At 34.7% G+C, this 16,323-nt stretch overlaps 3 protein-coding genes, 1 long non-coding RNA gene and 4 other non-coding genes across 8 annotated transcripts in view; 1 reads left to right on the plus strand and 7 right to left on the minus strand.

Moving 5' to 3' along the window:
* Window positions 1-3,354, minus strand: part of LOC144856307 (uncharacterized) — a 46,995-nt gene extending 43,641 nt beyond the window's left edge. Inside the window, exon 1 of the long non-coding RNA XR_013614914.1 lies at window positions 3,052-3,354. This is a non-coding gene — a long non-coding RNA (uncharacterized LOC144856307). The remainder of the gene's footprint in view (window positions 1-3,051) is intronic.
* LOC144856305 (uncharacterized) lies at window positions 1,266-5,862 on the plus strand. The gene is made up of 9 exons (XM_078714262.1): window positions 1,266-1,455; window positions 1,949-2,245; window positions 2,584-2,919; window positions 3,368-3,556; window positions 3,950-4,129; window positions 4,357-4,398; window positions 4,524-4,617; window positions 4,822-4,890; window positions 5,235-5,862. Exons 1-9 carry the CDS (start codon window positions 1,362-1,364, stop codon window positions 5,335-5,337), a joined length of 1,404 nt encoding a protein of 467 aa, XP_078570388.1. The 5' UTR covers window positions 1,266-1,361; the 3' UTR covers window positions 5,338-5,862.
* A 1,776-nt stretch (window positions 5,863-7,638) lies between these two features.
* On the minus strand, window positions 7,639-10,891 carry LOC144855664 (death domain-containing protein CRADD-like). The gene is made up of 3 exons (XM_078713577.1): window positions 10,790-10,891; window positions 8,839-9,190; window positions 7,639-8,684 (listed from the first exon to the last, which is right to left on the minus strand). Exons 2-3 carry the CDS (start codon window positions 9,158-9,160, stop codon window positions 8,338-8,340), a joined length of 669 nt encoding a protein of 222 aa, XP_078569703.1. The 5' UTR covers window positions 9,161-9,190; window positions 10,790-10,891; the 3' UTR covers window positions 7,639-8,337.
* A 693-nt stretch (window positions 10,892-11,584) lies between these two features.
* On the minus strand, window positions 11,585-11,656 carry Trnap-agg (transfer RNA proline (anticodon AGG)). Its single transcript has one exon. It is a non-coding gene; the product is annotated as a tRNA-Pro (tRNA).
* Window positions 11,657-11,905: 249 nt separating this feature from the next.
* Trnap-agg (transfer RNA proline (anticodon AGG)) lies at window positions 11,906-11,977 on the minus strand. Its single transcript has one exon. It is a non-coding gene; the product is annotated as a tRNA-Pro (tRNA).
* A 292-nt stretch (window positions 11,978-12,269) lies between these two features.
* Window positions 12,270-12,341, minus strand: Trnap-agg (transfer RNA proline (anticodon AGG)). Its single transcript has one exon. It is a non-coding gene; the product is annotated as a tRNA-Pro (tRNA).
* A 291-nt stretch (window positions 12,342-12,632) lies between these two features.
* Window positions 12,633-12,704, minus strand: Trnap-agg (transfer RNA proline (anticodon AGG)). Its single transcript has one exon. It is a non-coding gene; the product is annotated as a tRNA-Pro (tRNA).
* A 1,406-nt stretch (window positions 12,705-14,110) lies between these two features.
* Window positions 14,111-16,228, minus strand: LOC144855859 (PRA1 family protein 3-like). Its single transcript, XM_078713808.1, has 3 exons — window positions 15,800-16,228; window positions 15,259-15,476; window positions 14,111-15,155 (listed from the first exon to the last, which is right to left on the minus strand). The coding sequence occupies exons 1-3, from the start codon at window positions 15,979-15,981 to the stop codon at window positions 15,016-15,018; spliced, it is 540 nt and encodes a 179-aa protein (XP_078569934.1). The 5' UTR covers window positions 15,982-16,228; the 3' UTR covers window positions 14,111-15,015.
* Window positions 16,229-16,323: the final 95 nt, after the last annotated feature.

Here is a 16,323-nt window from a genome sequence, read left to right on the forward strand (position 1 = left end):
AACTAATTTGTGTAACTTTTATTAAACATTAGTGTTTCATCGAAACTGAAGTTCGTGAGAAGATATTCTACCACGTGCGTCTATAATAATGCAATGAAACGTAATGAACATCCGGGAATGTTATAAACAACAAATAATACAATGACTGAACTTGAAATTATTCCATTTCACTTTGAATAAATGTAATACAATAGAGGGCCATGCCTATGTGAACTAATTGATATAGAGGGCTCACACACGATACAAACGTACGTCACAGAAAGTAGTGACGACTGCTGAGGGATAAAACTAGGTAATATTCACTGAAATCTTTTGTACAATTAGTACAGAAAAGAAGATTTAATATAATAAGCTTTATCGCAAATAACGTGCGCGACGCATGATGGGAAGGGTTTAGGAGCAAACGTCACGACGCGTACGTACGTGATTTGTTGTTTGTACGTACGCGCCGTGACGTTTGCTCACAAACCCTTCCCATCATGCATTGGGCAACAACGTTCCTCGAGAAATAAAGCTATTTGCAATCAACCTTATTGACTAACTAAGCTAAAAAAATATAACATTCTCTGAATAATGGTCTAAAATAGAATAAGTTTTTATAAAAAGAAAGCACTAATTTAGGCTTAAACAGCTAAGCTAAATAATTATATACGTAAAGTGATATTAACTTTATCTAGACGTGAGTTACGTCTAAACCAATTTAATTGCTAGACCACACCGACTTGAGATTAGAAATAAAGGCCCATCATCCACTTTATGACATGTTTCTGAACATTTTGAACGGTCCTTTCGGGCAACTACTGCGGAAACTTTATATCAGTTCAATAAATGGGCCAAATAGAAATGAAATGAAACTATGGTTTACTCCGACTTTATGTTTATATGTAACTTTCGATCTATTCAAGAAGATTCCAAATAATAAACACCAATTGGTGTTATTTGCTTTTAATTCGTATATTTCGTAGCAATCGAATAGAGAACTTAGAAACGCAATTTAAAAAAAAAAAGTGTTATGTTAACAATTCGTGATTGTGTTATTTTTCTTTTTTGTTGAATAAATATTGAACCACAATGACATTCATTTTGACAGTTGACAAACATAACCTTTTCCTTGTGCATTGGTATATACCATCAAGAACCACACGGAAACATGGAATGACACGTCCGAACGGAAATGATGCCGTACTTGACAATGCATGTCTTTCCTGTATATAACACTCGCAATGACTTGACAGACCAACACTACAGGACATACCAAAACAAACGACGATCACAACGCTGGCGAACATACGCTACGTACGCAATTAACGCGCGCGCGTACGGATAGATATTAATTGGATATTATTTTAAACGATAAAGAAATGATGAAAGAAATTGTAGGTTTAACGTTGATGTTGAGTTTTATCAGTGTAGCTGAAACTAAAAGCAATTCATGTAAAGACCAAGTGCCGGTTGGTAAGTAACTTTTCTATTGTTTTATTTCTTGTGCCTACCGTTGGATTAACTTTCTTCCTTTGGCTTAATTCGAAGGTCAACTGGTCACTACTGTCTGATATAACGATTTTTTGAACAATTAATTATTGGGTTATACCAGAGAAGAGTGAAATGTATACACTCATTCCTGCTGGTTATACAAAATATAAATTCCATGGTTCCCACTAGAGACGCAAACACAAGTACGCAACCCGGCCTACGTAAGTGATTTGACCAATCATAAGCGATGGATTATTCGAACACTGTTGCTTGTCAACTCGCATGCGTTGCGTCTCTATAGTGTGTGAACCAAACTTAACGCGCAGTATCATATGTGATATAGAACAAACTGTACATACACTACCGAGTATACCATCTAATGCTTTATATTAATTTATCCATTTGAATAAACTGTACAGTAATAATTATATACCTTAAGCCTACTCAGTTTTAATATGATTTTATTTATTATTAGGAACACCTTTTGCATTTTGCTTTGACAACTACCCAGAACTAACATCAACTGTACGAGTAAGGTATGGTTCAAAGTGGATACCAATCTGCGCAAACCCCTGGTCAATTCAATCTGCGCATTTCGTCTGCCAGAGCGTTCATGGAAGTGACGCAATAAGTCGGCAATTGGTTTCATCATCAGCAGGCGATAACAAATTCGCAAGCATTGACTGGGAATGCCTGAGCAGTGATTCGGCTGGTGAATATTGTATAGACGAGATCAACTCATGTGATGATATAGCAAAAACTGATTGTCATGGTAAGAGGGTGTTTAATTGACTATGGTTTAAAAAGTAATGGTTTCAATTTGACGCAAAACAAACACGTACGCGCAACGCAAAGATATATGGGCGAAACAAAGACGTACGCACGACGCAAATGAGTTGACCAATTACAAGCGACAGTTCAGATGATCAATCGCGTTGTGATTGGTCAAATACTTACGTCATTGCGTTGCGTCCTATGAACCAAGCTTAAAAAGTATCCATACTATAAGCTCTCAATCAATTCTGTGCCCAAAAGGCTTTTCAATCGGGCAATGGAATTAATTTAAAAAGTATCTGTGTATTACTTTTTCCGAATGTTTGTTTTATTCAGATTTTCGTTTGATTTTTCAAACTGAAGGCCACGAAAGAGAAGGCATGCTAGAAAAATATATAAACGACGAATGGGGTGCAATTTGCCCTTCAGGATGGGAGAAGCCAGAAGCAGACATAGCATGTAACCAGTTGTATGCATGCCCGGCACAGACTGCATTGCTGGAAGCTACATATGCCGGTTTTAAAAAAGCATCGAGTGTACCAATAAAAGTACGCTACTACAGTTGTCATGGTAATGAGACTACGCTCGATGAATGCGAATTTGAGCTTGCGCAAGATGACGATAACACGTGTAAAGGTAACGATGAACGCAGAGCTGGTATAGAGTGTAGAAGTAAGTACGGTAACTCAATCACTTTATCAATCATACACAGTACCAGCTGAAATTATAGTTCTTCCAATACCAATTGAATATTGAGAAGCCGCATTACTGACCGACTACTAATGATAACAATAAAGAACTTACCCCATCAACTTCACGAAATGCTTTACCGGCTTGCTTTTAAAATATCCACAAATAAACGGTTACAGTATTATAATCCACCACAATAAGACAATCTATGAATCGCAGGTCATTTATAATTCCCAATATCAATCCATAATGGTTGTTTTTTCTACACAAAGGTCAATAAATTCCACATTTTCTATGTTCACTTTCCTACTAAAGCCGTTAAGCATCGAATGGCAAGTAGGCCTACCGCATTCCACGCGTGTAGGCACGTGTGAAACTCATTTACATATTACGTGGCTATTGATGTAAACATTTCTTTTTGTTTTTGTAGCAAATTGTACGAGGCCAATAATGACAGAAAGTCTTCTGTTGGTTCCCGATAAACAGTATTACGCGCTCTCTGATAAAGTGAAAATATCTTGTGCGCCCGGGTACCGCCCTCAAGATGGCGGCAACAGCGAAGAGACGTGGACCTGTCAGACAACTTGCAGTTGGGAAGAAAAACCGTTACAATGTAAACGTACGTACGTGCGCTGTGCATCTATTTGAAAGATGTGCGCGTGTGAGTCCATGTTTGTGCACGGTATGCGCTAGGGTGATGAACTGAGTGGGTTTGGTAGGGTGTGCATTTTGGAGATTTTGGGAATGATGTATGTGTGGTAGGAGAAAACATTACTTTTCACGAAAAGAGACTCACTGAAAGTCTGATAGAAATAGCACAATAAGCGCGTGCACATCGTGTTAAGCTTGGTTCTCACTTTGGATTCACGCGAATGAGTTGGCCAATCACAAGCAACACAATGATCCATCGTGTCGTGATTGGTCAAAGTTACTTGCGTTGCGCTTACGTCGTTGCGTTGCGTCCTAGTGGAAACCCAACTTTACACCATCACTTCTTCCTTTTCAACTTTAGCTGTGTGTGAACAGCAACCGCCCGAAGTTAACAACGCTACTTTTCGTCCGGAACAAGACTTTTATTTTGTTGGTACCAAGGTGGCATACAGTTGCCAAGAGAGGTTCCAGTTAGAAGGGCTAGCTGAGGTCACGTGTGGTGAAGACCGACAGTGGAGCGCAGTATTACTAGAATGTATAAGTAAGAATTTCTTTCTTTCTCACCTAGTTTGGTCATCGGTTATGTCGCAAATGAAAAAGTGGAAGACGGTAACATGCGATTAACGGATGACGTCAATAAAAAAGTGATGACGATGATGACGATAATGATAAACTTTACTCATTTCATATATGTCTACATGATTTGTATTGAGTGTATTAATTGATTTTATTTTAAAATCATGTTTTACGTTGCTTTTCATTTTATAGGCAACACAGAGTCTAAACATAAAAAAGTTGGAGCAGACGACAGTAAGTGTTATTTTTCTAAAGTATTTTTATGCGTTTTTTGCGATGAAATCTAACTTTTGATATTCATTTATGCATTTATTCATTTATGTACTGGTCAAATTATCAATTGTTTGTTTTCTTTGCAGCAATGGGCGTTTTACCAGCGGTCGTAGCGTCTATTGTCATGGCAACTGCTTTAGCTGTGGCTATCGTATTCTTCATCGTTTTAGTCGTTCAACGGTAAGCATGATGCGCGTCAACTTATTGATGTCATCGATATTTACAACAACAGAACTGTACATGTATACTTGTTTAAAAAATAAGAAATATGAAAATGAAATAATATGAAAACAAACAACGTGATATAATGTCATTAACGTGATCATGTCACGATAAAAAAACAAGATAAAAAAAACTATTGATTACAATTTACTTTGTCAACAGGGCGAGAATATTTTTAGAATACGAAGATTCTATTGAAGGAATGTCGCAGAAAGATGACCTTTCAGAAAAGTAAGAATCATTAAAAAATAAATTTATAACTAAAATAGTAATAGCGAAATGTCAGAGAAAATTTGACAAAATTAAGAAACGAAGTCGGCACGCTCAATCGGCTACAGGAACCTTTAACCTTCTGTGTCTCCCCCTCCACACCCCGCTCCTCCACTTTCAGTGACACTTCGTGTATTTTTGTTCGCCGGAAACAATAGAAATAAATATAACTTTCAAAGAAATTCTAATTTTCTTCTCATGTTGTTGTAGACAGAGGAGTTCACGAAAGCACATTTTTTCCAAATAGAGAGACTGGTGTAACATTAACAATTCAGTCATTGTCTGTTTGTCTTTATATTCAACAGTATGAGTGTAGACAATGATATATATGAGCTGGACATGGACGATATGACGTCACAGAATGAGGAGGAGAAGTTGGAGATGAAAGAAGTGAAACAAACGCAATAAATAGAACGAATCCAGGATATAAATGTAATAACCTATTATCAACGTATACATGTAATATGGAAACGGATTTGAAATTCTGATGGCAAAGTTTACCATCAAATTGTATTTTTATTTAAGATAACATTTACCCAGAACAACGATATTTTTCATCAAAGTCCCACGGAAAAGATTCTTTCTCTCAATTACGAATTTTTATCAAGGATTTTTAAAAAACGGGTGATTTTATATTTTAATTACATAAAAGGAAAATGTAAAAATAAAATGTGTAAACGTTGTGCAATACGACGCTTGTGATTGGTCAGATGATTTGCGTTGCGCATACGTCTTAAACGCGCATACGCGGAAACTGAAGTTTGTACAACGGACAAACACCACTGTCTGCATTCTGTATTATAGAATAATGTATTGATTTGTCTGTATTCATTTTTATGTGCAATTTTTATCTAAATATAGTATTCATTTCGTTTCATCAGTGTAGCATATAATGCACCTGAATTATTATTCAAGTTTTTAATAAAATAAATAAACTAATTCACTATTTGTATTCATTTGAAATCAATAGCCTTATGTCCTCATCATCCAAACATCACGTTTACCTAGACCCTCCATCAGCACCCCCATTATTCCAGTAACCCCTTTTTATTTTAAATGTTTCTCAATCTATTTAACCTTGACAAATCGACGCTACTAAATTGTAGATTATACCTGATGCGCATGATCACAAATCGACGCTACTAAATTGTAGATTATACCTGATGCGCATGATCACAAATCGACGCTACTAAATTGTAGATTATACCTGATGCGCATGATCACAAATCGACGCTACTAAATTGTAGATTATACCTGATGCGCATGATCACAAATCGACGCTACTAAATTGTAGATTAGACCTGATGCGCATGATCACAAATCGACGTTACTTAAGTATACGTACTCAACCAATCCAAGTTTTGAAATTTCAGACATTATTGTAAGAAACACAATAACACTTTTTAAAAAACTTGTTTGAAATTATTTATTATAAAAAAGAGATATACTAGCCAGGCTCGGCGTCGGCATCTTTACACATTTCTATTATTTGTTCCCAATTTTCTGACATAACTTAGATGTTCTTAAAATTGAGGGCGCCAAACATAAAATTTACGATATCGAAAGGGAAGGAAAGCCACAGAAAAAAAAATATGGTGTGCTCCCTTGCCTCTAGCACGGTAAGGCTCTCTCACAGCCTTGGGGGTACCACACATCAGATGCTTTGATGTTATCGCCTCATAATGTGTGGTGGAAAGGGGGACGTTTAAATCTGTGAACCCCAAACACAGAAGCTCGCATAGCTTTAACTCTTTTCCACCGACCGGCATGGGGTTTGAACCCATGATAATCGTGTTCCACGACGCTCTACCGACTGAGCTATCCGGCCCTCTGGTTTAAATCAACGTTAAAACTAGATTCGTTTCCTCAAAATGACGTCATGGAAAGTTATGACGTAACGATTAGAATGACGTAATATGAAGCGCGTTTAAGAATATACTATTGTAACCCTTCATTACTCGTGTACTTGTGGCATAACGGGTAGTGCTCTAGTAACTGTTTTAATTCTCTCAGTTCTACTAGCTGGGGTTCGAATCCCTACGGATTTTTTTTGATTTTTTTTTTATAAGAGAGATATTTAGAGATTCAAGTTAATTTAGGATAGGCAGGGGATAGTCCTGAAGACTTATATTCTTTCCAATTTCCGGGCACCTAGCAACTCTATTTTTTCAAAATTATTAGCTCCACCAAACCATGGTGGGCTGGTCCTGTAGAATTATAATTTCGTTTCATATGTTAATGTATACGTGCAATTAGTTTCTTTTAACTATAACTCTTATCACCTTTTGTCAACAATAACGACTGTTTATGTTTATGCTGTTTTTGTTGGCAATAAAGTATAATTTCCGGTCTTTACGTTGCGCGCTAATGGGAACTGAAATTGTAGATTATACCTGATGCGCATGATCACAAATCGACGCTACTAAATTGTAGATTATACCTGATGCGCATGATCACAAATCGACGCTACTAAATTGTAGATTATACCTGATGCGCATGATCACAAATCGACGCTACTAAATTGTAGATTATACCTGATGCGCATGATCACAAATCGACGCTACTAAATTGTAGATTACACCTGATGCGCATGATCACAAATCGACGCTACTAAATTGTAGATTATACCTGATGCGCATGATCACAAATCGACGCTACCAAATTGTAGATTATACCTGATGCGCATGATCACAAATTGATGCTACTAAATTATAGATTCGAGGAATTTTATTTGTTATCTATGCCAATAACTGCTGCTCATTTTACTTAGTAAACCAAGACTTTTCTTTAAAAAATCTTGAAAATATCATATTAAAATAAGCAATGACCATAATTGTTATAAAGTGTCACATTTTCGTTTAGTGATAAAAATGAACATTAAATACAGTTCCTAAATTAGGAACAGTAATCTTAATTCCATATCCAATCATAAATACTATTTTAAAAATCTTCATAACAAAATGTTGGATTCGAACCTGTGACCTCTAACTTACAGGGTGAGTGCTATAACCACTGGACCACATACAATGGTACGTGTAGTACATACGATGCTAAATAAATTACAGTTAATTAGCAGTAAAATCTACTAAGAATATAAGCACTTAAAGTAAATTAAAATAAGGTGTTCCAGTAGATATACAAATGCTTAGTTGCCGCAACGATAGATACCAAGAAATGATCAAGTGCTCAGAGGTCTAATTGCTAACCCCCTTATCACATTTGAACCATGGCAAATATACCATTGCTACACACTAATGCATGTATTCTACTGTTTAGCTTCATTATTGATTATGAGTATATCAGGTTTCTTTATAATCCAACGATGTTGTTCAATTAAATAATACAAACATTATTATTATTCATTGAAGGTTCCAATTGTATAATTTAATTAAAATGATTAATAATTAACTACATAAATAAAAAGTCATAAACACTGCAGTCTATGTTCATTTCTTGTAACAACCTCACTAAATTTGCCTTGGTGGCGCCGTAACCGTTTTTCCGTCTCCAGGTGTACAAGATAGCAAAGTACTGGTCTTTAACCGAGTGCTGATGCTGTACCTGGCTCTGGTATAGCTCAGCCGACGTTAGGCCTAGCATACCAGCTATGATGTTGAAATCACCGCTGAGATGTGAAGCAACGCGGGCTAGGTCTCTTTCAGATACTCGTTCATTCGGAGAGGCTAACCGCCTTGAGGCATGGTCAACTTCTGGTTCGTACGCTGATGGCTCTTTCATGGATTCTGACATCATAACTAGAAGACACAAAAATATTGAAAATAAGATTGTACATTGTAGATCAATTGATCATCATTATTTTCACAATTCTTACTCTACTTTCAAAATTAATCAGATATAAATCCAAACTTTCAAAACTAAACCATGTACAATTTGGAGAAAGTGACTCACATTGATTTTCAGTGCACTGGACTGGTTGCTTAGGAACGCTGCTTACATTTCTAGAATCTATTAATAACACATCATACAAATGTGGATAAGTAATGCGTAGCGTTTCTAAAAATACGTAAAATGTCCGCTGATCTTGTCGTGGTAACGAGTCCAACAGGAATTCAGCACGCTCCTTCCTTGTTGCTTTCCCAATGATCTTCTGCATCTGGTCTGGAGTGAATATAAACTCCTGAATCAGGTAGTTGTTAATTTTTTCAACATCAAGATCATTCAAAATCAGTCCTCTATTTTTCTCCAGAATATATCTATGTTTTTCCTCCATGATTTAATAACTTGTATTCATCATTGATTCCTATAATATAAAGCAATTTAAATAATGTTAGCCTTTATATGTAGGCCTTATCTATATGCTACCCAGCTGAAAGTTGATTTAGAGTAGTAAGTAGTAGCATAGGCCTAAAGGCCAATTTTAATACACAGACGAGAATTAACGGTAAGTGAAAAATGTAGCTTGTCTGACGCAGAAACTGTATCTATCCTTAGCGGAGGAACCGCCTTTCCGCTCCAGTGTAAATGGTCATAAGGAATAATAAAAATATATATAAGTTAAATTTACCACTAAAGCATGTTAATATCAACCTCTATCTACTCACACATTGAGTGATACTCCAGTTGGAGTTTATCAATTATTTAATCAAGATCAAGATCAAGATCAATAACATTATCTTATCATAAAACCCTACTAGGCGATACCGGGCTCCTACCTGGTAATACCGGGACTACTGGGCGTAGATTACTAATTATAATAGCCTAGTAGGCCTAGGCTTATGTATGTCGTATTACCACGTCCTACTGGGTCCTCCTAAATACCAAGACCTACCAAGACCTACCAAGACCTACCAAGAACTACCAAGAACTACCAAGACCTGTCAATTTAAAGTGTTAATTTAACGAAATATGATATATATAGACTTCTAATAGCATTTCCAACAATAAAACCTTAATTTTAGCGCGATATAGACACCAAAAATGTTAAATAATCGACAAGCTTCGCGTTCGCGAAACGAACTGAGTTGATGCATACATTGCGTCACAAATGTCCGTATTGCGTCAACTAGTATGACCTACCAAGAACTACCAAGACCTGTCAATTTAAAGTGTTATTTTAACGAAATATGATATATATAGACTTCTAATAGCATTTCCAACAATTAAACCTCAATTTCAGCGCGATATAGACACCAAAAATGTTACGAAAATGTTAAATAATCGACAAGTTTCGTGAAATGAACTGAGTTGTTGATGCATACATTGCGTCACAAATGTCCGTATTGCGTCAACTAGTATGGCTCACTGACACTCGACGCAGTTCTCCTGTCATAGGCCAACTGGGTCGTAGGCCTACATTTAACATTTTTGGTGTCTATATCGCGTTACAATTGAGGTTTTATTGTTTGAAAAGCTATTAGAAGTCTATATATATTATATTTCGTTAAAATAACACTTTAAATTGACAGGTCTTGGTAGTTCTTGGTAGGTCATACTAGTTGACGCAATACGGACATTTGTGACGCAATGTATGCATCAACTCAGTTCGTTTCGCGAACGCGAAGCTTGTCGATTATTTAACATTTTTGGTGTCTATATCGCGCTAAAATTAAGGTTTTATTGTTGGAAATGCTATTAGAAGTCTATATATATCATATTACGTTAAATTAACACTTTAAATTGACAGGTCTTGGTAGGTCTTGGTAGTTCTTGGTAGGTCTTGGTAGGTCTTGGTAGGTCTTGGTATTTAGGAGGACCCCGTCCTACTAGGCTAGCCCTAGCCTACAGGCTACTAGGCATACAATAGGGCCTAGCTAGGTAGGCTAGCTAGTTAGGAGTTAGGAGTTAGGACTAGCTACAAAGGCCTAATGCATTTTCGTATATTTGAAATAACCATAATTACCTTGATAATTCTGCTTGTGCTTTAATGAAAATCAAGTTTATTGTTGTCGCACTTAACGACAAAGGTCCTTATTGGTGTGGCCATCTTGTTGTTGGAAAGTACCCATTGAAATGATTGCCAGAATGTGTTACTTACACTAGTATCGCGATAAAAATACAATAAATTATATATTATTGTTTAAAAATGATTTTATGTAAAATATGTATTCATATTAAGATGGAAATATATATTTCAGAATTACTACTACTGTACTTATTTCCTTATTATTCCTATTAATAACAAGATTTATAGTCAAGGTTTATAGTCTAAAGGTCAAGGTAAATCAAGGTAAATCAAGATGCATTAAATATAAGTAGCTTAGGGACTCTATGATGAACGTGCTCGTGGATGATTTTATTAGAAGAGAGGCGCAGCTCTCATCTCATTTTTTTCAGTCTTGAAATATAAAAAATAAATACTGCATAAGGGTAATTTAAATAAGATAAATTGAGACATGTAAGTTGACAATGAAAATTAGTTATTTAGGTTATTCGAACATAGATTTATAATTGTTTTAACAACGAAAATTCAGAAACGCAATTGGTATCACATCACAATTATAAATATATCACAATAAATTGTTTGTTGTTTTTTTTAATCAAAAAAGATGTATCATATTAAAATAAATTTATAAAAACAGAAACAAAAATCGATGAAATAATTATTAATTCTATTGATTCGGCAAGTTGAATAAATACTCTCAGGAGCAAGTAATAGGCAAATTAATTAGCAGCTGCTTTTAATCGATCAAAAAAGGGGGTCATCCGGGAATTGAACCCGGGACCTCTCGCACCCTAAGCGAGAATCATGCCACTAGACCAACGACCCACACATATTAAATAAACAAACATAACAATTGTAGAAGAGTATTTGTTGTCGCAATTGTACAAGCGCAATTGAATTGGTCTTTTTTTAAACACAAGATGTGTTAATTAAAAATAAATACATTTATAATAACAGAAAAAAAAATCTATGAAATAATAATATTATTCTATTGATTCGGCAAGTTGAATAAATACTCCCAGGAGCAAGTAATTGGCAAATTAATTAGCAGCTGCTTTTAATCGATCAAAAAAGGGGGTCATCCGGGAATTGAACCCGGGACCTCTCGCACCCTAAGCGAGAATCATGCCACTAGACCAACGACCCACACATATAAAATAGTCAAACATAACAATTGTATAATAGCATTTTGTTGTGACAAGTGTACAAGCGCAATTGGTTAATAATGGTATCGCAATACAATAAATATAAGTATAAGATAACAAATTAGGGGTTTTTAAGCAAAAAATGTGTCAATTAAAAATAAATAAACTTATAGAAACAGAAAAAAAAATCTATGAGATAATAATAGTATTCTATTGATTCGTCAAGTTGAATAAATACTCCCAGGAGCAAATAATTGACGGATTACCAGCTGCTTTTAATCGATAAAAAAAAGGGGGTCATCCGGGAATTGAACCCGGGACCTCTCGCACCCTAAGCGAGAATCATGCCACTAGACCAACGACCCACACATATGAAATAGTCAAACATAACAATTGTATAATAGCATTTGTTGTGACAATTGTACAAGCGCAATTGGTTGATAATGGTATCACAATACTATAAGTATAAATATAAGATAACAAATTAGGGGTTTTTAAGCAAAAAATGTGTCAATTAAAAAAAAAAAAATTTATAGAAACAGAAAAAAAAAATCTATGAGATAATAATAGTATTCTATTGATTCGTCAAGTTGAATAAATTCTCCCAGGAGCAAATAATTGACGGATTACCAGCTGCTTTTAATCGACCAAAATAGGGGGTCATCCGGGAATTGAACCCGGGACCTCTCGCACCCTAAGCGAGAATCATGCCACTAGACCAACGACCCACGCATATAAAATATTTAACATAATAGTATAATTGTTTGTTGTCACCTAATAATCTGAGAAGCATAGGCAAAGATAAAAAAACCCAAAAAGACATTCTGTATTCCTTCACCGTTAAATATAAAAAAAGTCAGATACAACATCAAACAATAAATACAATTTTTTTTTTTCCAGAGCCTCTTATATTCCAGGGAAGAAACAATATTAAATTTTAAAAAAGTATACGATTACTGTACAACATAAAAGCCTACCATGAGAGCTGAATTAATTTTAATATCTCATTTAATTTGAGATTCACTCAAAATATAGCAATAACGTTATCACAAAAACTTAGGAGAAATACGGTCAATTAATAGTATATTAATAGTTTTCTATTTAATACTATATTTATAATTATTAATATGGCATTTCCACCACCTGACGTGCATTCATTATTCAGGCACCCTAAGCTAGTGTAAGAAGTCATTTTGATAGATTTTTCGTCCAGGCTTTTTGCGGTCTTCATAAATAATAGTAATGCAACACTACTGTATGATTCTGGCAATCAAAATGTATGGCAATGAAAAGTCGCATGATTAAAAGATAAATAAACGAGATTATCTCTAACAAAAACTAGAATATTTCCCATAAACATATCTTCATGACTAACTAAATGTAAACAATGAAGTGGTCAAATAGATACAAATTTGGAAATAAATGAATAAAATGGTAATTAGTAATAATAATTGGCTGTTGGCTGCGCATACCTACCGGTCTGCGCAAAATGGGTAGCGCCCCCTATACTTGCAAAAAGTTGAAATTTCTGGGGCGGCGGAGCTTGGTACCAGACACGTCAAAAAAGTTGCCCAATCGTTGTTACGAACAAGTTTAGAATACGCGGGAGCAACAGTTATAACAGACTAACCAATCAACGAGTTGCAGCAAAAACAGTGACAACGATTTAGCCAATCACAGTACTTGAATAAGTTTATCTAAACTGTGCCAATTGCCTTGCTTGTTTTGTATTGCATTGCACAGGGCAGATTTCACATCTAAACTGTAAGGTAAGTATATGGTCGCAATATAATATTAAATTAGTCGACTTCAGGCCCTGTGACATATTAATGTTGTAGTGTACTCTAGATGCCCTGTTTATGGCATCTTTTAGCTTTGTTCCTATATTTTCAATTAATAGGCCTAGCTAGAAAATATGTTTTCTTAAAAAGTGCAAACTGCCCTCGCTGTGATCATCAACCTTGACGTGGTAGCGAGGCTTGTGTGTTTCCAAATGGAAGCCAAACTAATGATGATTCTAACAAATATATAACACATTTATTATTTATTGCTATATTAAACAAGTTGATTAATTTCAAACATGCCATGTAAAAACGAATATTACAGTCAGAAGTAAATTTCTATGAAGTTTATCGCTATATATATACGCTGAGATTGAAAAGGAAAAACATCTAATAAACTCATAACACATACAGTACACACCAGTATTGTAAAGTTTATTATAAAGAATTTAAAATTACACATTGATATGTTTTGGTATTAATTCATTTTTAATAACATTATGACCATTACACCTAAAATATGTTTTTTAAACTATAATAATAACATATATTAATAATTAATAAACACTTAATACTACAAAACAAAAGCACTTCTAAAGCTTTTACCGACTGGAAATTGAAAACTTTATAAATGGTTCCTACTGTAAACGGATTATCCTCTATTGCTTAAAACGGCCATAAAAATGTTTAAATTGTTTTCACAGAGTTAACTGTACCATTTAACATTATTAATCTATGTCATATGACATTTTTACTTTTACAGAATATCTGGTTTTTAGGATTATACATTTGTGTCTACACTATCAAAATTTATGTGACAAAAAAAATGTGATGTGCCCATATATGGACATGAGATCATATCACTACAATATTTGGGCACATTTTTCAAACTAGTTTGATAGTGTAGACAGAGCTTTAGGCTTCCTTTCATTTAGAAAATCCTATTAAAAGATAAAAATTGTACTTGGTGCAGTGAGTCCTTTAAAGATCAAACAAAGCCTCTGGGATTGGAGGGTGCAGGTGCTACAGCTGAATACTACGAAGATAACATTGACAATACTACCATATATATATAATTACACCTACTGATTGGAATATACTGAAATATAATAAAAATAAACTGGAAAAAATAAATATTAGAAAAATAAAATGAACAATAAGGATTTAGTGGTAGAAGTGTCAATAGTTCTGTCTCTGTTTGATTCTGATCACGCTTGTTCCAAAAACAGACAACAGTCATGTTTAAGTCTGTACTTAATTATGATCGCGCTTGTTCTTCAAGTCCGAGTTCAAAGAGCAGCATCCCCATTGGTGTTCGCTTCAGACCTAATGATTCCAACTTCTTTCCCATTTTATTCTTTAGATTTCTCATTCGCATAGAAGCATGAATAAACATTACTGCAAGAAAAAATATATAATTAGTATCAACAAAAATAATTGTACATAATAGTAATACACAAACTAATGAAATCTGAAACTGATCAAATAAAAGGCTACATACTTGCAATTGGGAGAAGAATTCCGATGATAAACACGAGGACTGCCCCATAGACATACATACAGAAGTAGATACACGCCAAGATTATAGATACACTCAATATCGGATGATTCTGCTTGATTTGGATCAGTTCTCGTCTGTTGTTGGTCGCAAACACAAATCCCGTAAACACCAAAACCATTATAAAAATACCAATGAGCATTGATGTTGGGTGAAGACACCTGCCATTAAACAAAAACAAAGAATACACATAACCAAATTAGGCTTATGATTAATTTACTTTAAATATATAATAATATTCCTCATCTTTTTTATTTCAAATTAATTAAATTTCAGTATATCACTGAGCGGTTTATAATTCATGTTCTGTACCTGATGTGTTTATAATAATATATATACACTGTACATTACTACTAGCCTACACAGAAAGTGAGCGTAGGCTCTATTCTATTTATTGCATTTTATAATAATTTATTATCAATATGACATTTTATTTTATTAATATTAGGCCTAGCTAGGCCTATATTATAATTATTAAACTTACCCAATAATTAAAAACATTACAATTATAAACAACAAATAGTTTGATTGGTAATATAGCATATTATCTATTATTCGGTTTGTCCATCGAATTGGATCGGTAACAGATGGAAAAGAGAATCGAGCTGGGTCCAGTAAGAAGTCATCAAGCGGCCTGAAAGGAGGAAATTCCACGTCGCCGTTCATGATGTTGTCACTCCTTAAAAACAAACACTCGTCTCACGGTGGCCTAGCACAAAGTACTAGATTATTATGTTAAATTTGACAATTACGATGTTTTCTCTCTTAAAGTAGATGTTTAGGTTCAGAAGAATTAGCAGCTATAACTAGTATTCTGCAAAACAAGGTGTTTCTGTGTTTAAACAAGCGAAAAATAAAACCAAAAAAAATAACACCAATCCTCATCGACGACTGAGGAGGCAAACAAAATATACCAAATTGGTAGGTCAAATAAGTATAGTCGACTTTTTAACAGGGGTGGTATATCGATACTAAAATCTGATTGGATAGATCGTAGACTTTGACAAT

Source organism: Antedon bifida, chromosome 11 (genome assembly GCF_963402885.1).
Source record: "Antedon bifida chromosome 11, ecAntBifi1.1, whole genome shotgun sequence".
NCBI lineage: Eukaryota > Metazoa > Echinodermata > Crinoidea > Comatulida > Antedonidae > Antedon > Antedon bifida.